The sequence below is a fragment of the Agelaius phoeniceus genome, chromosome 17 (assembly GCF_051311805.1).
Source record: "Agelaius phoeniceus isolate bAgePho1 chromosome 17, bAgePho1.hap1, whole genome shotgun sequence".
Lineage (NCBI taxonomy): Eukaryota > Metazoa > Chordata > Aves > Passeriformes > Icteridae > Agelaius > Agelaius phoeniceus.
Window position 1 is genome coordinate 15,202,936 of NC_135281.1, and position 24,782 is coordinate 15,227,717.

General features: G+C 51.3%; 2 protein-coding genes across 3 annotated transcripts; one reads left to right on the forward strand and one right to left on the reverse strand.

Annotated features, from left to right (window-relative positions):
- Positions 1-5,501: 5,501 nt before the first annotated feature.
- Positions 5,502-14,426, forward strand: KCNG1 (potassium voltage-gated channel modifier subfamily G member 1). Of its 2 annotated transcripts, none has more exons than XM_054644421.2 (4): positions 5,502-5,639; positions 8,671-8,783; positions 10,047-10,851; positions 11,335-14,426. In XM_054644421.2, exons 3-4 carry the CDS (start codon positions 10,093-10,095, stop codon positions 12,103-12,105), a joined length of 1,530 nt encoding a protein of 509 aa, XP_054500396.1. In that variant the 5' UTR covers positions 5,502-5,639; positions 8,671-8,783; positions 10,047-10,092; the 3' UTR covers positions 12,106-14,426. The 2 variants fall into 2 exon arrangements, with proteins under 2 accessions (XP_054500396.1, XP_077043312.1); XM_077187197.1 differs by having other exon boundaries at positions 10,050-10,851.
- An 8,278-nt stretch (positions 14,427-22,704) lies between these two features.
- MOCS3 (molybdenum cofactor synthesis 3) lies at positions 22,705-24,766 on the reverse strand. Its single transcript, XM_054644523.2, has one exon. It carries the CDS (start codon positions 24,722-24,724, stop codon positions 23,132-23,134), a length of 1,593 nt encoding a protein of 530 aa, XP_054500498.2. The 5' UTR covers positions 24,725-24,766; the 3' UTR covers positions 22,705-23,131.
- Positions 24,767-24,782: the final 16 nt, after the last annotated feature.

Genomic DNA, 24,782 nt, shown 5'->3' on the forward strand with positions numbered 1-24,782 from the left:
ATTTTGGAATACAGACATTTTTAAAGGCTGGCTCCTGGTTCAGAGCCACAGTTACAATCCCATTCCCCAGCTGCAAAGGAACCCAAAGGGACAGGAATCACCTGCAGACAGAAATCCCCCTGTTCCTCCCTTGCTGGGGAGTTAATCCCACACTCAGAGCAGGCAGGAGCTGTGCTAAGCACACAAACACGGGCATGCAGATGCTCCTCTCCTCACTCCCAGTGTTTGCCAGGGTTTCCTTGCTGGATGCAGCCTGGACTGGAGCGGAGGCTGCTCAGCCAAGCACCTGAGATAGCCCTGAGCAGGAGAAGCTGCACAGCTGAAACCACCCTGGGCAGGCTGGCTGAGCTCATCCACCCCTCTCCACTTCTCCAAATTAAAGAGTTTTCTGCCCAATTGAGCACCTGACTTCTGCCTGGTTTCCAGTTCATTTCCTGCTCGTTTCCCGTTTTCCTGGCAGAGCTGGGGCTGATGCTGATCCCGGTGTCCCAGCCTGCTCAGGCACTCTGCAGCAGGGCCAGCACTCCCCACCCAGCCAGGGGAGGATCCAGACACTTCCCCGAGGATCTGCAGGGGAATATGGGGGAGGCTGGCAGCACGAGGCACTGGAGTAGATTCTCAAGGGTTTGTAAATTAATTTTAGCCGCACCGGGCACCTTGCAAACACAAACACAGCGTCCCCAGAGCGGTGCTTGGAGGAGGGATGTGTTACTCCTCGCTCCCCCAGTGCCTCTAACGCGACACAGACGTGCAGGAGCTCCTCAGGAGCTCTCCTGGATGATTTGCAGCAAGGACAAGCAGAAGCAGAATGAGAGAAGAGCCTGGTGCTGCCTGTGCACAAACACACAGCTCCCAGCAAGCTGTACAAGGAATAAGGCTGAAGGAAAGCTTCTCTGCCAATGGAAGGGCCCCAGGAGCTGTTAAATGATGAAAGGTGACAGTAAGATATCTCACTGTAATCCCCTCTCTGCTGCAGACCTTCTGTGATCCAATCCAGGCGGCTGCAGGTGGGATCCTGCTGGCCAGAAGTGAACATCAGTGCCAGAATTCTGTAAAATGCCCTCACAGGGAACTGAGCCTGAGCCACCCATTGAGACAGACACAGTTTATCCATGGTGGGCACCCACAGCTCCTCCAAAGCCCCTCAGCTGGCAATAAAGGGACCATGAGGGGATTAAATTCATGTTTACCTCAAGCAGGGCTCTATCCACAGGCAGGTGCACTGCAGAGGCGCTGCACTGAGAGTAATGGAGCTGCTCATGAGAACAGACAAGAGAAGCAAGCAACAAAACTGCCTGCATGGGCCCCAAATCAGCAAGGAAATGTGTCAGCATGCAGTGAGAGGAGGATGGGGTCCACCTGCAGGAAATCTGCTCCCCTTGAGGGGCCAGAGCTGCCCTCAGTGCAGCCTCCTTGACCTCAGGGGATGGCAGCAATAGTGCAAACAGCAATTACCTCCCACCCCAATCATCCAGGCTGGCACAGCCCTCTTGGAAAGCCCTCAGGAGCCCCCAGGGCCATCCCTTCTCCAGGCTGCACAAGTGTCCCAGCAGAGCAGGTGCTCCTGGCACTGACCATCCTGGAGGCCCTCTTTGAACACAAACACGCTCCAGCCTGGGCATCTTTCCTGCCCTGAGTGCCCAAAATGAGTGCAATTCTTCAGCAGAAAGGAATTCAGCCTCCTGATTTGTTTGGGAGGTGACAGGTGAAAGGTGCTGTGAAGCTGAAATTCCCTGTTTTGCTGGCAGCACTGCTCCTGAGCGTGGAATCCACCTGAGTGCAGAATGATGCTGGAACTATCTTAAAAAGCCAGAGAAACTGATAGAATAGGATTTCAATGTCAGCAATCAAAGGAACAGAAGGAAAAGCAGCCACAGGCTATAAAAGTAATGAAAGTGGGATTAAATTTTTTTCTCTGCAGCACTGCCAGTTCCTCAAGGAGCACGAAGTAGTTGATTGACTCTGGGGATCCTTGGCCAGTCCTCCATGAACAGCTGATCACTGCAGAAAAACTGCTGGGGCGCTCCTGGTCACCCTCAGGGGCAGGGACCACCTCTGGTTCCCCAGGAATTCTGTGCTCATGAAGGATGTGGTGAGGCAGGCCTGAGCAGGGAAGATTTAATATTGGCCCCAGTCAGTGACCTCGCAGCCACTCCTCCCAGGGGTGTCCACAAAGTCCTTGGCCTCACCTGAACCTGCCAAGCCAGGGTCCAGAGGAGGGGGAGTCCTGCAGTGGGTGCCAAGCAGGTTTGCAGGGCATCCATATCAACACTGACCATGGTAATGACCATTTTCAGTCATTACTGCTCAAAACTGGACTTGAGAACTGCTTACTTGCAATGGAGAGTTCCACTCTGTCTGTCTGGATGGAAATGGGATCCTGATCCAAACAGCATGGTCAGGGATGATTTACTGGATAGCAGAAGGACTCTGCATTAATCATATGGGGGGGCAGTGAGTTGTCCTTTTGTGCCTCCTCCTTTAGGATTGCTGTAACTCCATGGGCAGCCAGAACTCACAGAAATCGGGGCTGGCAAGTGAAGGGTGCTGGAAATCTCCCCTGCCCCAGGCATGGTCACAGCCAGTCCTGAGAGCTCTTTACCCAATCTTTCTTTAAATCTCCACTGAGCAGATTTACAGCCTCCTGAGATTCCAGCTACTCTCCATCTACTCACAGGGCAATCGTTTTGTCTGGTTTGTTTGGTTTTTTTTCCCCCTGATATCTAAAGTAATCTCCCTAATTGCACTTCAGCAAATTGCTTTCTGTCCCATCACTTGTGGTCAGAGGACAAGTGTTTACTGTCATCTTTGCAAATGTGTTTATACATTCGAAGACAGTTGCTGAGTCCTTACATTGTGTTTTCTTTTCCGGCTCAAATAATGAATTCCAGCCTTGCACACAGCCCGCATTTCCGAGCCTCTCGCTGCTGTGGTTGCTGTTCTCCTCTCTGCTTTGCCCTCATCTCCCTGGCAGGGTGAGTGACACGCCTGGAGCGCCCCAGCCGGGCTCGGCCAGGGCTGCAGGAGCGGGGATGCCGCCCTCTGATGTCTCCGGGCCGCTGCTCCCGGCTCTGAGCCCTGCAGGAGCGGGGATGCCGCCCTCTGATGTCTCCGGGCCGCTGCTCCCGCTCTGAGCCCTGCAGGATCGGGGATGCCGCCCTCTGATGTCTCCGGGCCGCTGCTCCCGGCTCTGAGCCCTGCAGGAGCGGGGATGCCGCCCTCTGATGTCTCCGGGCCGCTGCTCCCGCTCTGAGCGCCGCAGGAGCGGCTGCTCCGCAGCACTGCCCGGGCCACGGCTCCAGCCTGAGTCTCCTCTGCAGCGTGTGCCCCTCACAGTGCTCATTTCACGGGTGATATTCCTCCTTTGTGGCACACCACATCGTTTTCTCCCCTACAGCTTCACGGTGTTGAGTTCAGACATGCTCTGCAGTACCTCGGGGTCTTTGGAATCTCAGCCTGGCACTCCGTGCTGGAATCACTGCACATCTTCTAGAAATGCCCTCCATCTTGTCACCCAAGTTATTACAGCAAACACTGACCAGAACTGGTCCCAGATTACTCCCTGGGAGACCCTACTTAGTATGTCCTTCCTCTTTGACAGCAAAGCCTTTTAAAATACAGGCTTTTGTTAGCAAGATATTCCAGACTCTTGTACAAAAGCCAAAACTCTCGTACCTGTCTGTCAGTGTGGCCAGTGACACCAATCTCCTCCCTGCTAAAGGCTGGGAGCCTGCTCAGAAACCTTTCCAAAGTCAAACAAGCATCCTGTGCAATATCGGGAGAGCAGCCCGAGCTGCCAGCCCTGAACACAACTGCTGTTCAACAGCTCCGGCTGAGGAATATCAGCACGACTGTGTGCCCACACAATCCTGAGCCACAGTCCCGTCTACTTTAGGGGGAGAAGAGAGGTGTTTTTGGCTAAAATTACCATCGTATAGATTTTTCATTTGTATTACCATAGCAACAAAGGACTTGGCTTGAACGGAGACCCCGCAGTGCTCCGGGTGAAGGGCACGATGCCCACAGGAACAGACGGCCCCCGTCCCTTTGAGGTGTCTGTCCCCATCCCGCACGGAGCTGCGGGACATCACCTGCGAGAAATTCCCTCCGGGAGCGGTGTCTGGGCAGGGAAGGGAGATCAGAGCGCGGAGGGGTGGTGGTCTCTGCACGCATGGGGGGACAGCAGCGCACGGGATGGGAGCGGTCACTCGGGTCTGTGACAGAGCTGGAGCTGCTGCTGGCTCCTTAACCCTGGCTCCGAGATTCAACTCGCTGCTTTCAAGTGGAGATTGCATCCGCACGGAGTAACTTCCACCCAGATGTCAAACAAATGTCGTTAAAAAGTAGAGCGAGGCAATATTCTCCAAGTCTGTGACAGCGACCCAGGGTCTCATTGAGCTGCGAGGGCTTGGGGAACAAAGCACGGGCTTGGCTCTGCTGGAGCCTCTGCGCGCATCGGGGACAGAGACGGGATGGGATTTGTGCTTTTACTCCTAATCCCACTTCTGCAAGAATCGACCGCCCGGTGCGCACGGCAGGGGCAGAGCAGCGGGAGCTGCGGACAGCCCGGGATGCCCAGGGGGCTCGGGGCAGGGCTGCGGGAGCTGCGGGAGCTGCGGGCAGCCCGGGATGCCCAGGGGGCTCGGGGCAGGGCTGCGGGAGCTGCGGGCAGCCCGGGATGCCCAGGGGGCACGGGGCAGGGCTGCGGGAGCTGCGGGCAGCCCGGGATGCCCCCTGGGCACGGGGCAGGGCTGCGGGAGCTGCGGGCAGCCCGGGATGCCCAGGGGGCACGGGGCAGGGCTGCGGGAGCTGCGGGCAGCCCGGGATGCCCCCTGGGCACGGGGCAGGGCTGCGGGAGCTGCGGGCAGCCCGGGATGCCCAGGGGGCACGGGGCAGGGCTGCGGGAGCTGCGGGCAGCCCGGGATGCGCAGGGGGCTCGGGGCAGGGCTGCGGGCGGCCCCGGCCCGCTGCGCTCCTCCTCGGCTCCGGGAGCTCCTCCTCCTCCTCCTGCTGCTGCCGCCGCCGCTGCTGCTCGTCCGGCGCGGGCGGTGCGGGCAGGGCTGCCCGGGGGCCGCTCCGGTGCCGGTGCCGGTGCCGGTGCCGGTGCCGCACCATGCGCGGGGCCGGGGCTCGCCCGGAGCGCTCCCGTCCCGCCCGCGGCCCCGGCGGGGGCGCCGCGCGGTAGCGGCCGCTCCGATCCAGCCCGGGCTCCGCGCTCGCCGCCGCCGCCGCCGCCGCCCGGGCAACTCGCAGCGAGTTCGGGCAACTTGCCCGGCCCCGGGGGAGCCGCGGGGGCAGCGCCCGGCCGGGGGTGGCCGGAGCCGCCGGGCCCCCGGAGCGGGCGGGGCCCCTCGGCTGCAGCAACAGGTTGTGTCCGTCCGCAGGGATGGAAGGCGGCGAGCGGCCGGCATCCCCCGCCGGAGCCGGGCCGCCCGCAGCGGGAGGGGCTCGGCTGCTCCCCGGCTCCGCTCGGCTCGCTCGTGCCCTGGCCCGGCCCCGGCGCGGAGGAGGCTGACGGCGCTCCGGGCTCATCCCGCCGCTCGCTGCTGCTGCGGCTCCGATCCCCGCCGGCGCCGGGGGCTCTCAGCGCACCATGGAGGCTCGCGGGTCCCGCTGCTGCCGCCTTGCCTGAGCTGAAGGTCCTTTATAGCTTTCATTTCTAAATAATTAAGGGGTGTCTTTTATGTTGGTGCATTTACTGACTTCTGCTTCTACTGACAGGCACATCAAGCGAACTGTTCTTGACAGGCAATGTCTTTCCGGTAGATTTTTTTTCATTGGGAAAGACTTGGGGAGGGGTCGAGGACAGGACGAGCATGAAAGAACTCTTCCGTGACTACGTATCTTAATTTCGGTAGCAAAATATTTTTCTGTACAAGTAAATGTCAAATCCTTTACTTTTTAAAATTATGTTTTAGAGATTGCTATGAATGTGACTTGCTAAAATTTGTTTATATAAATATGTTTCACAGCAGGAGAGTAACTGCAGTTATTAATCCTGATGTATTTCAGAACATTCTCCTGGGGGTATAAGTTATCTGCAAAGTTATTTCACTTTGATTATTATCAGTAGTAGAAGGCTCAGCTTTATTAAACCGAACAGTGAGTAGCATATTTGACATAATTCTCCTTGTAGGTTGTCATAAGATGCCACAACTGTCCAGCTCAAGGAGAGCAAGACAGACAATATTTTTTTCAGCTTATCTGCTTTTCAGGAGAGTTTTATTTCATGTTATACATTGACCTTTCTAAGTTTTACTTTGATTTGGGTGGAAGTGCAGTTTAGCAAGCAGAGTTGAAGTTTGAGGTCTGTTCTCAGGCTGTAAAGAGCTGCAGGAGTGTGGCAGGAGGTGCCTGGCAGTGAGGCACAGCACAGAAATCCTGTGCCAGGAGAGAGCTGAGTGTGGCACTGCTTGGAAATGCTGCCTGCTTAACTAAGGAAAGACTAAAGGAGATGGGATCATTGCATTGTTCCTTATGGAATTCTTTCCAAAAATTCACTATATTCATATTCAACCTGCACTGAAATCTGAAACTTTTTTTTAATGTCTTTTTAAACTTAATTTACAAATGGTAAAAAGCAACAGAGATGAGCTGCAGGCACTGGAATTGATAGAAGAGACATGGGGGGAGTTCTGCATCTTGTTTGCAGGCTTGTTATCATCCAGGCACAACTTTGGATTGTCTGTGCCGTGGAGCAGGAGCAGGACTCCTTGCAGGAGCTCTGATTACATCAGAGATGCACTGCAGAATTCAAAATACTGCAGCGGACACTGGGGGGGGAACAAGACTTGCAGTGGAATTTTGTCATGTTTCTCATGAGTTCTATTTTCTTCTCTCAGAAGGGCATCTTTAATAATTCTTTTCCCATTGCCTCGGAGTCTGGCATCCTTCCTGAATTTTGGCTGCAAGTAAGGGCAGCACGGATTTCTAATTTGATTTCTTCACCAGACATAATGGATATCATCTTGTGCAGGACAGATTTTTGAAAATGCGTCCTCTCTTACTTGCCATGCACGATCCACCCCTTGGAGGCACCCAGAGCTCCTGCCCTGGGCCAGTTATTCTGTGTTACTGCAGGCTCTAAAAGCCAGAGCAATGCCCAGGGTGGATAAGGCAGGGAGGGACAGTTCTTGCCCCAGTAAGTTTACAGAACATGGGAGCAGTGATGCTCAGAGAGAAGGGATTTGCCCAAGAGGAGAGCAGCCAGGAGGCTGAGCTGGGCTTGCCTGGCTCCCAGGCACTCCAAGGGCAGAATGCTGCTCAGAGCTCAGGCCAGGGGGGCTTTTACACTGGGCCTGACTTAGCCAGAGCAGAGCAGGGCAGAGCAGAGGATTTCACTGTCACAGAGAGCCCTAAAGTTCACCTCGTGTAGCTGCAGGGAAGGCTGGGGCTCTGGGCTGATGTGTTTGTGTGACCTTACACTGCTGTGTGCTCCTGGAGGCATTTCCTGCCTGCTGTCCCCGGTGTCATCAGGCTGCAATGGAGGAACAAAGCAGCCTGCTTGGGCTTTAAGCTCAACAGCAAGGAGTCCTTCCATCAATTAGATCCCTCTCCTCCTAAAGCAATGCTGACCATCATTCTGTCGAGGCACCCTCAGAAGGAAAAGAAGAAACACACAGAGAAGTGCATTGGTTTATTTTTTCTCCTTTCTCCCTTCCTTCAAGTCAGGCCACGTTTATTATTGTCCTTTATCTCCTCCTACTCTTCCCCTGTAGATATGATGCTGCGTGTATCTGAGGCAGAGAACATGAAAATAACCCATGTGGAGCAGCAGATCCTACGTGGGATTTGTAGGCTTGCCAGCTCTGGTTATGGCAAAGCAAGGAGCAGCCCTTCCTAAGTGCAGCCACTCAGTGTGGCACACAGGGGATTCATTTGTCCAATTTGTTGTCTCACACAGGTCGAGGAGCTGGCAGTGAAGAAAGAAATCCCTTTTTCTTTGCTCTGCTCTTTCACAGTTGCTGCCTCAGGGTTACAGCGTGTGTCTGACACACGCAGAACATTTACATTTCCCTCTCTCCGTTTCTTCCCATTGTGTCAACTGTGGATATGCTGGGAGATCAAACCAGTGACAGGGATGAGCTGCCTCCTCATTTTTCCTGGCTGAGATTCAGAGGATAAGTTGTTGCTAACCAACATCATCTGGTATTACAGAAGGGAAAGTGGTTAACAGCTCCCACTTACCCATATCTTATATCAGTCATAATCTTCATTCTGTTTGGACCAGCCCTGCTTTAGACATGGCTGAGGCAGAAGGGAAAAGGCATTTTTAAATAAAACACCAGTTGGTCTGGGAGATGAAGCCCTACACAAATATCCATCAGGCAGCCCTGGTTTCCATATCAAACCATGGCTTGCACTTCTTCTGCTGATCCATGGCAGGGGTGGGACAGGATGAGCTTTAAGGTCCCTTCCAACCCAAACCATTGTGTGATTCTGGATGAGTGAGGAGTCAGGAAATAGCTCTCCACCCAAAGCTGGCCTGTAAGTGTGCACAGAGCTGTTCTGCTCAGCCCAAACCCCTGGGAAGTTCAGGAGCAGGACTGAGAGAGTTTTTAATTGAAGCATTGTAAGTGCCCTTGCAGCAAGGAGAGCTCTCAAACTGATGTGCAGCTGTGCTTTGAGTCCTTTGCTGTTGTGTAATCATGGGTTTTTCTTCTTTAATAGGTATGTGCCACTCCTGGTGTGGTTCATAAACCCAGCTTCTGAAAAGGAGGTTCTGTGGCTCAGCAAGTGGCCCTAGCAGGGGTTGTGTCCCTGGGGTGCCCATCCAAGGGGAGGTAAGTGCAGCCAGGACAAGAACAAAACTCTGCTGAAGCCAATCAACTGGAATATTTATTCCTTTCCTGTGAACCCGAGGCCAGAAAGCCAAAATACCGGTGCATATTTAATGTCTCTCTATTGTACAATCTCCTTAATAAATAAATACTCTTATGCAGTGAAACTCTGGGCCTCGTGCACTCAGCTGAGGGGGAGTGTGCAGGTAAAAGGTCTTGGGGCAGGGCTGCACAGCCTCCTGTGCAGGAGCAGATTCCAGGCTGACTCCTGAAGGGCAGTGACTTAGGGAGGCCAGAAGTTTGAACATTTCCAGCTCCTGTGCTTGATACCCAGTTGAATTCTGTTCTCTTCACTCCCTGGACTTTACGCCAGTGTTGCATGAGCTGAATTTGAACAGGATTTTCCAAGCTGTCATTAGAAATGTTTGGGCTCTTACAATCAGAGGTAAAGGCAGCTTGGCTCAGTGTACTGCAAGGACAAAGCCCTATTACTGCATGTAGGGTGTCAGTGATAACTGAAACAACATTCCAAGCTCTGTATGGAAATCCTGTGTTTCTGTGCAATCTTTTGTAAATGAGGCCATAAAAAGAGAGTTGCCATGTCATTAATTGTGTATAAACTCTGTACAAATGTTTATGTGATCACCAATGCAAGTGAGCTTTTTCCCCCAGGTTGTTTCCAGATGGCCTTTTAGAAATTAGTTTTGTACTAATTGGTTTTTAGAAGTGTGTATTCACGGAATTACAACATAATTGACTTCTGATCCTTTCTATATATTTCATGGGTGCTAAAATACTCAAAAGTTTTATGAGTAATACTTTAAAAAATTATACAACTAAATTTTCTACAAAACACACTTGAATTCTGTGTGCTCACAGATTAGTGTCACTAACGTGATACTGTCATCATTTTTATACCTCCACTCTGAACCAGGAACATCCTGCCACATGAAGGAATTATTCCTGGTCTCCATCTTTACCTGCTGTGAACTGAGGCCACTGTATCTGGGACAGGAGAAGCCTCCAGTGTGGTGAACATGCCAGGCAGAGCTCCTGAACCAGGCACAGCCCCTGGCATGGGGTCAGTGCTGCCCAGCTGGACAGACCCAGCCTGCCCAGAAAGGCCTGACCATGCTCAGCCACTGCTGTTTCCTTTCCAATTGCTCTCATCATCCAGAAATGCTTTTGGGCTCCAAGCACTACACTTGTCCGAAACCTGAAAGCAGCCTGGCACTTCCTCACCCCCATGTCTGTTTTCTGTTCCAGAAGACACTTGCGGGAGCAGCGAAGGGATGCAAAGTTGTCTTCCAAGATGACTCTTATGCCTGGAGAGAACTCCGACTATGACTATAGTGCCCTGAGCTGTACTTCAGATGCTTCCTTCAACCACACGTTCTTTCCAGAATCTGAAACCCTCAAGGGAGTGTTTTACCAAAGAGCCAGGCTAATCCACCCTCAGGAGGATCTCCTCAAAGGCTTCCACCCCGACGACCGCAAGCGTCACATCATCATCAACGTGGGCGGCATCAAGTACCTGCTCCCCTGGACCACGCTCGACGAGTTCCCCCTGACACGTCTGGGACAGCTCAAGTTCTGCACGAATTTTGACGACATTCTGAACATCTGTGACGATTATGATGTGACGTGCAACGAGTTCTTCTTCGACCGCAACCCGGGGGCGTTCAGGACGATCCTGACCTTCCTGCGGGTCGGCAAACTCCGGCTCCTGCGGGAGATGTGCGCGCTGTCCTTCCAGGAGGAGCTGCTCTACTGGGGCATTGAGGAAGACAACTTGGACTGGTGTTGTAAAAGGAGATACCTGCAAAAAATGGAGGAGCTCACAGAGATTAGTGAACGGGAGGATGACCTCCTAGAAAATGAAACAACAGGTGAAACAGTAGAGGAGACAAAAATTAGTTTGTGCATGAAAAAGTTGCAAGACATGGTGGAAAGGCCCCAGTCTGGCCTTCCTGGAAAGGTGTTTGCGTGTTTGTCTGTTTTGTTTGTAACTATTACAGCAGTGAACTTATCCATCAGCACCATGCCTGACCTGAGGGAGGAGGAGGAAAAGGTAAGTTACCTTTCAGGATGCCAAGTGATATGTGCTGGGAAGAGCAGAGCAAGTACAAGGTCTGAGGTTATTGACTTCAATGGGGATTTTGCAGCTGTCTTTAGAGGGGAGAAATATTGTGAAGAATATTTAAAATGTTACATGACTCTTCAATTAGTTGTAAGAGAATTAACCACGTCCAGTTTTATGTCCAAAGGAAATTCTCTTAGCACTCTTCTGTATATTACCTTGTTAGACTTTGTATTTGCTACTTAGAAAGCCTGAAATTCCCGAGCAGTATCTTCTGTGGAATAAGCAGAGCCTTTCTAAGTTTTGCATTTAGCATGTTCCAAGCTGCCAACGTGTTTCCCCATAGCAACAGCTTCAATTCCTTTAATATTTTGGGTTTAAAAAAACCAACACAGAAGCCTCTCCTCCTGTCACCGCACCGACTAAAACAGTTATTACCCAGAGCCGATTACAATCTCCTCCTCTTTCCCGCAGGGTGAGTGTTCCCAGATGTGCTACAATATTTTCATTGTGGAGTCCGTGTGTGTGGCATGGTTCTCCCTGGAGTTCCTGCTCCGATTCATCCAGGCCAGGAGCAAGTTCGCGTTCCTGCGGAGGCCGCTGACGCTGATAGACATAATCGCCATCCTGCCCTACTACATCACCCTGCTGGTGGACACGGGCTCCGAGGGCTCCAAGAAGCCCAGCTCGGGCAACATCTACCTGGACAAGGTGGGGCTGGTGCTGCGGATCCTGCGGGCGCTGCGCATCCTGTACGTGATGCGGCTGGCGCGGCACTCGCTGGGGCTGCAGACGCTGGGGCTGACGGCGCGGCGCTGCACGCGCGAGTTCGGGCTGCTGCTGCTCTTCCTGTGCGTGGCCATCGCGCTCTTCGCGCCCCTGCTCTACGTCATCGAGAACGAGATGGCCGACTCGCAGGAGTTCACCAGCATCCCCGCCTGCTACTGGTGGGCCGTCATCACCATGACCACCGTGGGCTACGGGGACATGGTGCCCAGGAGCATCCCTGGGCAGGTGGTGGCCCTGAGCAGCATCCTCAGCGGCATCCTCCTCATGGCCTTCCCGGTCACCTCCATCTTCCACACCTTCTCGCGCTCCTACCTGGAGCTGAAGCAGGAGCAGGAGAGGATCATGTACAGGAGAGCACAGTTCTTACTGAAAGCCAAGTCGCAGATGAGCAATGAGTCACAAGGCAGCGAGGTTTTGTTCACCACTCTCTCTTCCGAGACTAGGGACAATGAGTGAAATTTACGTTCCTGTTTCTCTTGCTGTCCTTGTATCAGATTCCATCATTGATTCGCTCTGGAAGCACCTTACAAAGGTAATCCTCATATTAAAACGAAGAGAAGGGGCTGCAGCCGGGACCTGATGTGGTTAAAGAGGTCTGTTATTATGCTGTTCCTTCCCCCCATATAATGTATAGGGCAGAACTTTCACTGAGATCATGCAGTGGGATTTAAGGAATTAAAACTTCTCTGGCAACAACAAAAAAAAGAGCAACATATAATTATGCACTTGACAGGCTGTTTTGCCATTTGTAATACACATTTTTCCAACCGAATCACAATGTACATAATCATTAAACAGGCTACCATTTTTCTCATTCCTCTTGTATATAAATAATGTAAATAGATCAGAATTAATGGCTGAATTGTCTCCCAGTAACACGCCTTAGAGGGTAATGGAAATAACCACAGATGTTTGTCCCATTGTGCTTTTAAAAAACGTCACGTAAGATTCGTCACTCAGCACAGAACCAGCTCTTTCTTTGCAAGTCAGCCCTAACCACAGCAGAACAGAGGAATCGAGCTGCTTATAGCCTAACCTTGCTAAAGATGTAAATACTCAGAGCTCACCAGCTTCAAAATTTAATTGATGTTACAGCATTGATCCGATGCCATCGAATGCAACATTCCAAGGAACAAAGCCTTGGAGTTTTGTAGCACTTAATGTTATTATAAGAGGTGACTAGCTGCAAACCCAGTGAAATATGCATGAGGAGATGCCAGCCTTCCCCACCATCTGTTCCCAGCTTCACCCTCCCTCAGCTCTGCCGGGGAACTGGGAGAGGGCAGCCTCCAGGGACCCCAGCGCTGCTGGGCAAACTGGGGCCACCCTTCCCACGAGCTGTCACTTGTGTGGCAGGAGCAGGAGCTCTGTGCCCGTGGGAAGCTGCCAGTGAGGGAAGCAGAAAATCTGATTTGAGTTGTGGAGGGGAGCGCAGAGAGCTCTGTGCCTCCCTGTCCTCTGTCAGGAGGGGCTCAGCACAGGATTCACTTCAGCTCTGCCATCAGTACCCCCCTGCTGGTAATGGGGAAGGTTTCAAACAGGACAGGAAAAGCAATGAACAGCCTAAAGCACAACCAGGTATTGTTCATCTTGGTCCAAGCTCTGTCCCTGGCACAGGGACACGCAGGTTTGGCACAGGTTCTGTGCATGTTCATGACAGACCCCCTTTATTTTAGAGGGACTGACCCTGACCTGCAGAACAGCTCAGGAGGAAAAACTCCAGAACTTAAAAAATAATTAAATCCACTTGTTTGATTTCATGTGTGCTTAGAGGTAAAGAAAAGCTGATTTAAAGAGTTTCACCAATTCCCACTCTTTTTCAGTGAAATTACTTACAGGCAGTTAAGAACTTGGGGAATTTAGAAGTCCCCATCACACTGACCAGTGCTTCTTTGTCTTAATTTTCAGAAATACTATTTCTTATTGGCATTTCTGGAGCAGGTTGCAAGAAATGTCAGAATGCATAATGGTTTATGGTTTAAATGAAGGCCAAGGACACAACATTGTCCTTCCAAAAAAAGTAAAATCAGTTTCTCGGTCTGTGCCGTTTGGCCAAACCTACAGCACGCTGATTTTCTGTTCAAATGTCTTTAAAATACATACAAAATTTGAAGCAGTTCTGATATGCTTGTTCCTGAAGGAAAATTCCAAAACTTTTAAAATGCACTTTACAAATAATTAGGGCTCTAGCATTCTCCAGCCTGTGGTAGGGAAATGTGCCTATGGAACATTACTGCAGAGTGCTAAAATACCCAGTCTAAACTCTTGGCAATTAACTCTGTGCCAAAGCTGCAAATGAAGCAGCTTTTCACTCTTGTTCTTCATCTTTAATTAGAGTTGGACAAAAAACAGGAACATCGTGACAAAAAATTCTTCTCCCCATTTTTTTGAAATTTCAGAACTGTTTGATCATCTGGAGCATTGGCTCCAGCACAAGTGCTATGCATCTTCTACCTTTGTGTCAGCGTTCGTTATAAAAAGAACTGGTAATTAGATTAGTCCTGTGAGCAACAGTTGCTTATCTAAGAATGTGTTTGACAGGCTGAGCCATAAATAAGGAGCTGTACGTGAATATAGGGAGAAATCAAGACTTACCAAATAAAACCTAAGCTCATTTCCATGTTCTGCTAGCTAATAAATGCTGTAGGGCCATCCATTTTCTCACTGTCTTTACATTAGTGCTCATTTATTTCATGTATCACTTAATTTTTTTTTTATCCCACAACCAGAGCTTGATTCTAAAGCCCTTGTCCAATAAAAATAAAATAAAAACATCACCCTGGAGTTGGGTGTTGGTTGAGCAGAGCTGTGAAAGCACCGTGCCCGTTCAGGCTGTGCCAGGGAAGCTGTTGGGGATGTGCCACCCTGTGTGGAGCAGGTGCCTGTGACCAGCTCAGGGTGTGTGACTGAGTGGCTGTGACCCTCCTGGTGTGTTTTACAGGGGGAACTTTTGCTGTGGTCCTTGTGCTAAATAAATCCAGCTGAGAGGCCCCAGAGCACAGCCCCAGTGCTGCTTTCCTGGGGGTCTCAGAGATGATGCCTCTCTGCCCTCTGTTGTCTGGGTTTTTAGTCAAATCCATGGAAATGATGGCTTGGCTCAGAGCTGGCTGTTCTGGGACACAGCTGAGGCTGTCACTCCTGTTTGGCTTTTCCCAGCGTGTGCAGCCACAGCACAGCTCCAATGCAGGCACATCGGGTGCTTTGATGAAGTCAGCAGGGCAGAGTCTGGCAGCAGCAGCAGCAGCAGCAGCAGCAGCAGGGGCTGGCATTGCTCTGATTCCTGCTCTGGGGGTCTGGCCAGCTGGAATCCCACAGCTGGAGCTGCACTCCTTGGATTAATGAAGTGATGGGCACTCCCTGCCTGTCCCGGGCTCCCTCAGGGACAGAGGGGTGGAGGGTGGCACAGGGAGCGGGGCTGGGGCTCAGCTGGGCTCTGAGCAGGGCCAGAAAGCAGCAGCAAAGGAAATTATCCCCCTGCAGGAAAACCCAGGTATGAGATTGTATAGAGACACCTCTTCCGTGCATGTTGTTCCAAGAATCACAGTCACAGCTCTTTGGGACAGAACTTGAAAATATTTTAACAAAGAATCTGTCAGATTCAGAAGAGAACAAAAAGGATCCATAAAAACCGAGGAAGAAAAGTGCCTGTTGAAAGCAGAATTTCCAGGTAAGGTGGCACATTAAATTACTTTCCCCGAAATCCTTCCCTTTCCAGCCTCCTCCTGCCTCAAAACCAACACAAGCCCCTTGGTGGGTGCAGCACAGGGATGAAGGCAGAGCCACGTGGCTGCTCTAAGAGCACAGCAGAGAAGGTGCTGAAAGGAAGGTGCTGAGGAGCTGAAACCATTCTCATTGTGCTCACATTCACTGCAGGTCAAGGTCCTCCAAAGTTCTCTGTAGGGAATATTCAGAGCTCGTCTCCATGTGACCCTTCCCAATGTTCCCAGTGTAATCCAGAACCCCAGAGCTCCACAGTCAGAGGCTTTAGCAATGTCTAATTAAACAAAAACCTCCTGCAGGGCTGAGTCACGGGTTCCCACATGGTCAGAGGCACGTCTGGAAGGAAACCTGGTGTGCTCCACACATCCCTGCCTCGTGTGGGAAGGATTTCACTGGGGTTCAGCCTGGTGCAAAGCAACATTGTTTGCTGCAAAATTTCACATCCCTCTTTGGGGTTTGCAACAGGCTGAAAACTGAAGTAGATGATTCTAAGTGAGTTGACTAATCTAATAATTCAATTCTAGAGTGAATTGACTGCTTAATAACTGGAGTTTAAATTAGAATAATTAGGAATGAAACAAATAAAAGAAGTGTCAAATGTGACTTTGAAGACCATGACATCAATCCCTGCTCACAGCAGTCGGTGCCATCGACCCCTGCCCCGAGCAGCTGACTCTGGCTGGGGTGTCACAGGTGTCACCATTTCCACAGTCACTACTCACCATTTACTACCAGGAGTTGGTACAATACTGCATGGCCTGTTTTTTCTGTGGTAATAGTTCTGTTGGCTACCTCATGCAAGATTTGACAGTGGATGTAATATCCATTTATCCAAAAGATGACAGTGGTAGCAAAATACAGGGAGGAAAAGATCCCAAGTCCCGTGAGCTGGTGGATCTGGAGTATCCCAGACACAGAGAGTGCAGCCCACAGAATCCCAAAAGATCTGAAGGCATGGAACTAGAGTCATTCATCTTTTCAGCAGGTGAATGTTGCCCCGTCAACAAAAATGCACCTCCAAAGTTCTCTTGCTGCAGCAGAAATTGCAAACCACTGGATTTACCCACTCACATCCTCTGTGGCATCTCAACCATCCCATTCCAGCATCCCTGGTGATCTCAGCCTTCCTGACACAGTCATGGGCAGAGCCAAAGGAGGGTGAAGGCCAGGATGGATGGCAAAGGTGTTCCCTGAATGGAAGCAGCTCTGTGGGAGCCCTCAGGACAGGACTCCTCTGTCAGTCACTCTGCAGAACCATACACCACTAATAAAGATACACTTCTACACCACCAGTAAAGTCAAGGAGAATTTTGTGTGCTGCCACCCTGAAGGTGTTCAGAGTTTGGCCTATTAATTTTTAATAATAAAACTAGTCCTCCCTCCCTTTTTGCTCATTGTTTTTCTTTGTCATTTCCCAGTGTCTCACATCTCTCGAATGCTCCCTAGAAATCCCTAACAAGATGAGGAGTGTTCTTAGCCATGAGCCTGCCAGGAGCATGGGGAGGGAACTGCAGGATCAGGATATCAGGGGATCTTCTGCCCTCTTCTGCAAGGCTTTTACTTTTTCTTTGCCTGCAGGAACTAATCCAGAAGCAAATGTCACTTGAACAGAAATTAAGTTCTGCCATAACTGGAACCACAGCAGGCCAATTAGGGTAATTAGAGCATATTTGCTACACTTTATAAATATTCATTCATTGTCCCTGTAGCCCTTGTGACAGGAGCTGGAGCACCAGAAGCAGGCAGGGCACAGAAACCTGTGTAACTCTGTCAGGCTGAGTTCTCAGCACCTCCTTTGTCAGGTCCCCTCATTAATGACAGCAGCTTTGCAGCCATCCTTAATTAGGGTCATAATTTAACTCCTACATTCAGTGTGGGTCCAGAAAAACTGGGCTGTAAACCACAATAATTAGCCTGCTCAAGGGACTGACCTGGAATATAAGAAATTCCCAGCCATCATCTGCAGATTGGGATTCTTTAAGAAACTTTACAGCTCATTTGACAGCTCTCAGTCATGCAAGTGAAGTGGTCAGCAAGATAACAATGTTTATCTTTTCGTTAAAGATAACAATATCATTTTAATGATGCCCACCTCAGGAACAAAGGAGGCACCAGCATAGATTTCTATAGTTAATTCTATAGAGAAACGAAGTTTTGACACAGAATTGCTGAATGATAAATTGGAGTGCTGCTCTCATTCTCATTAGTGATGCTCCTCATGTCACAAAGCAGCTGAGAGGAATCATCCATAACTCTCACAGTGCTGGCAGCTCCAGGTCAGCCAAGGAAAAGATGACTCAGTTTCTTTCACTCATAAAGAAAAGCACATTTGTGGAGATCAATAATAAATATTATCCTCATGCAAACCCAACCCAACAGCACAATTGCAGGTGACTTTAATTTTGGAGAGGAATATTTCTGGGGAACATCTGTGGGCAAAGTTAAGGCTGCAAAGCATCTCGTGGAGGTCTTTTCCAACCTCAGTGACTCTAGGATGCTGGGATTCTAGGATTCTGGGATGCTGGGATTCTAGGATGCTGGGATGCTGGGATTCTAGGATTCTAGGATGCTGGGATGCTGAGATGCTGTGATGCTGGGATGCTGGGATGCTGGGATTCTAGGATGCTGTGATGCTGGGACGCTGGGATGCTGGGACGCTGGGATGAGGTACAGTTACATTTTTGCACGTTCCTGACAGGCAAAGCCAAAGGACAAGTGCTCCCGGTAAATGCAGCTCTGGCTGTTTTCTGTACTGGGTGTAATTGTATTTATCACTAGTAGAGGGACAGTGCCCCAGATGCCCACCTGGCCCCAGAGGGGGCTCCGTGCTGCTGGGAGAGTCAGGAATGGCTGGGAAGCACCCCAAACCCGGCTGTGAGTCCGGGACGGGCTCCCATCCTTGCAGGAGCACGCCCTATGCAAGGATCTCACATTGCCACCTACGGGCCGATCCCGGCAAACTCCGGTCCTAGGGCTCCCACCGGCACCGGCCCACTCCGAAAGGGTGCATGGACTATTTTGGGAAGTTCTTTTTAAAATCCAAATGAAAACATTCGATCCACTGCACTGCAGCCGTGGCCTCTCCTTTCCAGAGCGGGCAGGGGAAGGAGGATGAAGATGCCATCACCAAGGTGCAAGGAAACGAGGATGAAGAGACCATCACCATCACTTCTGCAAGGGGGAAACTGCTGGAAATAGTTCTGCAGCATTTATTTGGTTGCAATAATGACAAGTGATACTTTTCAAAAGGCTATTGCAATTCGTGTGACTGAAGATTTTCCAGGTCACATGGGCAATGTAAATACTGCATCACTGGTGCAAGAGCAGCCTGGTAAGTTATGGTTTTATTTATAAAAGAAATTATAGAATCTAATTCAAGTGATTAAAAAAAAAATACTCATCTAATTGAAGATGACAAGGCAGCTCTAGAGAGTTTTAATGAGTTCCAGTCACTGTCACACCTGCTACCTCCCACTACTCCAGTAGTAAAGTGAAACAGGGCAGAGTTTCAGAAGGGTGTTTGAAATTACAACATGCAAGTCCTGGAAATGATTTCAATAAATTCTGCCCAAAACATTTCTGTCCCCCATGTGGAATACACCTCTGGCTCTGCACACACATATGTGTCCATAGACATACATATAAAAAGGGCAAGTTTAAACACTTTAATGATTTTTGATCATTTCAAACCCTTACATAGTGAAGTTAGAAGTGTGCTTCACAAAATGAGAACTTTTCAGCAGGGCCTGGAGCAATAGGACAAGGGGAATTGATTTAAACTAAAAAGGGTAGATTCAGACTAACGATAAGGAAGATTTTATTAATGTGAGGGTGGGCAGGCCCTGGCACAGGTGCCCAGAGAAGCTGTGGCTGCCCCTGGATCCCTGAAGTGTCCAGGGCCAGGCTGGGCACTGGGGCTGGGAGCACCTGGGATGGTGAAGGTGGGTTGGGATGGGATGAGCTTTAAGGCCCTTTCCCACCCAAACCATCCTGTGGTTCCATGACTCCTTCCCCTGCTCCCGAGCAGGTAAATGCCCATTTGCCCAGGAGACTTCATTTCCCAGACGACTTGCTAAGGAGCCATTTTGAATTTGGAGATAACCTTTCCTCAGAGCAGGGATCTGGTCTCCTAGCAACAGCAGGAACACCTTGAGAGCCAAACCACAGCTTCCTCTCCCAGCAGGAACATCCCTGTGCTGGTCCTTCCCCAGCGAGCCCAGCCAGGGGCCAGGGCACCCTGAGGGACAGCAGCACCCAGCTGAGGGTGCCAGGGCACCCTGAGGGCCAGCAGCACCCAGCTGAGGGGGCCAGGGCACCCTGAGGGCCAGCAGCACCCAGCTGAGGGGGCCAGGGCACTCTGAGGGAGAGCAGCACCCAGCTGAGGGTGCCAGGGCACCCTGAGGGACAGCAGCACCCAGCTGAGGGTGCCAGGGCACCCTGAGGGACAGCAGCACCCAGCTGAGGGTGCCAGGGCCAGGACAGAGGCTGGGCTGGGCACAGCTCTGTCACAGCCTCTCAGCTGTACCCTGATCCCAGTGGACACCTCCATTTCAATCATCCCTAATGCAGACCAGGAATAGTCTCTTCTCTGGCTGGAAAACTTGTACCACAGCAGGACGAGACTGAATTTGTAGCAGCTTCCTTTTCTGCCAAGGTTCACATGACAGCCATCACTTTGGAGGGCAGCTATTTTTTGTTCTTAGCAAGAGTAGGAAATAGCAAATTGCAGGTACTTTGCAATGAAAAGAACAAGAGGGCAAAGCAGCACCATGTGCAGGTACATTTCAGTCGGCTCTGAATCAATCACATGGAATATATTGTGAAGACAAGATCAAACGAGCACAGTCAAGGCTAAAAGCCTGCAGAATGGGCAAACAGAGGTGATTTTCTTTTCCTGTGGTGGAGCAGTGTCTCAGCTGCCTTGCTGCTGTCAGGGGAGCACAGAGGGTGCAGCTCTGTCAGAGCTCCCATCAGAGCAGGTGCAGGGCCCCACTGCCTTGTCCAAGTCCCACAGTCCATGAATTTGAGCTATTACAACTTTTAGAATTTCCTTGTTAAATTGGTTCCTTGGAACCTGCTCACTGGAGTAAGATTTCAACAAACACACACAGAGCAGAGACTGGGGGGAAAGTGATGTGCACCAGAGGAGTGCAGGATAAAACTTTGTAAACTGCATTTCTTCTCTGTCTTTTGCCTTATTCTGCTTTTCTCTGCTTCTTTTCCAGCCCTGTACCTATTTCCCCACCAAGATGTTGAAGCTGCAGAGGGAGGTAGAGCAGCAGGGCTGTTATATTTAACCGAGCAACACAAACCACAAAGGGTTAATGCCACAAATCAGTTGGTGGGTGCATTTTGTTGTTTACATTGCTCCAAATTTTGCTATCTTCATCCATCTATCTCCATTTTAATATTCATCTCCATTTTCTTTTATTTCCCTGGTGTCTTTTTCAAAAGACCTGCACAATGATGGATTTGTACAAGGGACCTCAGCTCTTGCTAAGCTTGAATTGCATCTCTCAAGCTGGGGAGAGCTGTGGTTTATTAACTTGCAGTGCCACCTACCACACAACCCTCACATTATTCTTGCTGTAGTTTCACAAAGGACAGCTCAAAGCTTTCACATTTTTAAAAAAGGGTAAACTTATGCTTGGAGTGTTTTAAGGACCTAATGCAAAGTTTTGCTTTGAACAGTGAAGTTTTCATTAGAAAATGCAACCCCAAGACATCAAGGGCAAAGGCCAAGCTCTTGTCCTGACCTCCTCCCTCCTGACAACAGAGCCCAGCCACGCTCAGAGCCCCCTGGCAAAGCAGCTCCCCTCCATCCACAGTGTCAGCACTCCCCAGCCTTTCTACAGGGCCTTGGCAGCAATACAAATCATAAATTTTAGTGCTTCTTTAGAATTTCTACGGAGAGCTTCTCCCAGTGAACAGAGACACCACTACGTGTTTGGAATTGAAGAATTAAAGCAAGTCAAAACAAAAGATAAGCCTGCAATAATAAGAATGGTTGGGGCTTAGTTATGATTTCATGATCCTTGATTGTTCAGCCTGTCTTCAAAGAGTCCAGCACTGCCAAGGACTGCATTTACAGGAGAACACATGGGCAAAACTGTCCTGCAACAAGGGAAAAGACTTCACACACAATTTCTACACACTCAGATTTAGAATCAAAGAGCTTTTCCCTTCTCTCCAAGTCCTTGGGTTCACCTTGCTTGGAATGACTGGAAGGAATGCCTTTGTGAGGGCACAGGGATGTGTGACCCAGCACAGGAATTACAGAACCACTGCTCCTGCTGCCTTTTACATTCCAGTCTCTTCTTGGCATCACAGTGAAGAGAAATCACAGTCAAGACAGAAAAATGTAAACCCAGGTCAGGCATTTCAACAAGTCCCCCTGGTTTCTAATTCCCAAGAGAGGAAACCCCAGAATCCAGTCACAATCAGTGACTGAGCTGTGCCTCCAACTCTTGGGCACACAGCACTAACACTGAAGTTTACTTTAAGTCCTGGCCTTTCATGTTTTCATTGTCCTCCAAAGTGCAAGATCTGACTCTCTGTTTACAAATCCACTGCTGTTATTCACGAGGCTAGAACCATGGCATGTTATAATGCAGCTGGGAGTGTGGCTGTTCTCAAATTTATTTTACCAAAATACACATTTTCAGCTACTAATTATAATGGCACTATTCCTTTTTTCCCCAGTACAATGTGAAGATTAGTCATGACAGGTGTTTCTTTCCTCCTCAGAAAGTAAAGAAATCCATACCTTAATTAATATAAGGAGATAATTGCTATGCTGAGGTGATGAGGCCTCAGGCAGCTCTGGTGAGAAGCTATTTATTTCTCCTTCTTTTCATTCAGTTAAGTACAGACACTCCCAGATGTGCAGAGCTCTTCATGCTAGCCAGCAAATCCAACTGGGGAGGTGCCACTGCCACAGCAACAGGGAGGAAACTCAGCAAACAGGTCTCTGTCCTTGCAGGAGGGAGGATAAATACCTAATCTTGCCCTCTCTCACCTCCTCATTATCTCTCCATCTCTCCAATCTTCTAAGCACTGATAAAAGCATTTTCTGTCTGTTTTACCAACTTTCCGGGGTCAAACTTATGTCTTATTAACAGTTAACCTCAGTTTCTCTATCCAAGCTGGGGAATCACTGCTTTGCCATCCCACAAAGGAGGATGGATGGCTCTGGAAGTTCTTAATACCCTGGTACTGTTCCAGTCCATAAATACACACGGCTCCTACACAGAACTGAAAGGTGTTGGCCACCATGGTCTCGTTAGTGCTGTCCTGGCAATTCCCTGTCACACATTGATAGTGCTACAGACCAGCTAGTGATTAACAGTAATTATTTTTTATTCATTTCATGCACTGTTTCAATTTGTTAAGCACTTCAGAGACTGAGTAATAACACGATTCCTGTGTTTTGTTGTTTTCCAGGTTACAATTGCTAATTAGGATATTCTCAATCATCACGTGCACAAGTCAGTAGTTATGCCAAGTTTTTACTATTAAATCATAACCAAGGAATTCTTTCCACATAACCAACATTTCTTTCCACTTTCATGGATAGATTTACATTTTTATAAAAATAATCAGACAGCTACAAAAATAAGCACTTTTCTTAGGAAAAAAAGGTAACATAAAAAAGCAGTATGGTATTTCTGTCTGGTTTTTCCATGTGATATAGCCATTACACAGAGATGGAACCCTATAGAACTTACTCTGAAAATATGTGTTTTTTTCATCATTTAAAATACTAGTACTGAGGAAAGGTTGAGTCGATTTTAGTGGCCCAAGCCATGAGCCCCCCTTTGATATCCTTAGCTAACACAGAACCGAATTCTTCGGCAGGTAACTCCTGCAGAATTTTTACAGCCTTCTGGGAATCATTTCCTAACTTGCACACAACATATACAGGGAGAGGGGTTTGGTCATCGCTTCTCTGCTTTTCTTCGCAGATCCTTTGCTGTAGTCGCTGCAGAGACGCCGGGTCCCTGTCCTGCAGGCGGCGGAGCGGGATGTGCAGGGCGTGCGGCAGGCGGCAGATCTCGGCCTCCACCGGCGGCCGCACGTCCAGCAGCACGTGCGGGGCCCGCGCGTCCAGCAGCGCCTTGTACTGCTGCACGGAGACCCTGTCCGCGCCGGGCAGCAGCTGCAGGGCCCGGCACTTGTCCGTGGCACAGGAGCCGCAGAACGCCTCGTAATCCTGCAGGCAGGTGATGCTGGGGCTGTCCCCGCACACGGCGCAGTCCGCTCTCCTCGGCCGCAGCTTGATGTTGCGGAACCTGCCCTCGAGGGCGTCGAACATCAGCATGTAGCCGCTGAAGGAGGAGCCCATGCCCGAGGCGATCTTCAGCACCTCCAGCGCCTGCAAGCAGCCGATGATGCCGGTGACCGCGCCGAGCACGCCGCCGTCGGCGCAGTTGGTGACGGTGTCGGGCGGCGGCGGCCGGGGGAACAGGCAGCGGTAGCAGGGCCCGCCGCGGTGGTTGTACACGGCCAGCTGCCCCTCGAGGCGCAGCGCGCTGCCGGACACCAGCGGCTTGCCGGCCAGCACGCAGGCGTCGCTCACCAGGTAGCGGGTGGGGACGTTGTCGGAGCAGTCGGCCACGATGTCGTACTGGCGCACGAGGCGCAGCGCGGAGCGCGGCCGCAGCGCCCCGCGGTACGGCACGTACTGCACGGCCGAGTTCAGCCGCCGCAGCGCCGCGGCCGCCGAGCGCGCCTTGGGCCGCCCGCGCCGCGCCTCGCCGTGCAGCACCTGCCGCTGCAGGTTGCTCGTCTCCACCACGTCGTGATCCACCAGCCCCAGGCGGCCCACGCCGGCCGCCGCCAGGTACTGCGCCAGCGGACAGCCCAGCCCGCCGCAGCCCACCACGAGCACGGAGCTCCGCGCCAGGCGCAGCTGCCCCCGCACGCCCAGCTCGGGCAGCACCAGCTGCCGGCTGTACCGCAGGATCTCGGCCGCGCTCAGCGCCGACCGCGCCGGCAGCGGCGGCAGCTCCGCGGGGAAGCCGAGGGCTCCATCCTCATCCTCGTCCTCGTCGTCCTCATCCTCCTCATCGGCATCCCCCGAGTCCCCCCGCGCCAGCTCGGCCGCCAGGCGCTCCCGCAGCCCGCGGGCTCCATCCTCATCCTCGGCATCCCCCGCGTCCCCCCGCGCCGGCTCGGCCGCCGAGGGCTGCCGCGCCCCGCAGGCTGCCTCGTCCCGCTCCCGCTCTCCGTCCTCCTCCTGCTCGGCCGTGTCCCCCCGCGCCAGCTCGGCCGCCAGGCGCTCCCGCAGCCCGCGCAGCTCGCGCTCCCGCCGGCGGATCTCGGCCCGCAGCCGCGCCGCCGCTGCCCCCGCCATGGCCGCCAACGCCGCCGCCGCCGCCGCCGGCCCCGCCGCTTCCGGCGCGGCGCCGCGT

Coding starts and splice junctions, on each gene's coding strand:
- KCNG1 (XM_054644421.2), top strand. CDS start 10,093: ATGACTCTTATGCCTGGAGAGAACTCCGACTATGACTATAGTGCCCTG. Junction 10,852..11,334: donor TGAGGGAGGAGGAGGAAAAG/GTAAGTTACCTT, acceptor TCTTTCCCGCAG/GGTGAGTGTTCCCAGATGTG.
- MOCS3 (XM_054644523.2), bottom strand. CDS start 24,724: ATGGCGGGGGCAGCGGCGGCGCGGCTGCGGGCCGAGATCCGCCGGCGG.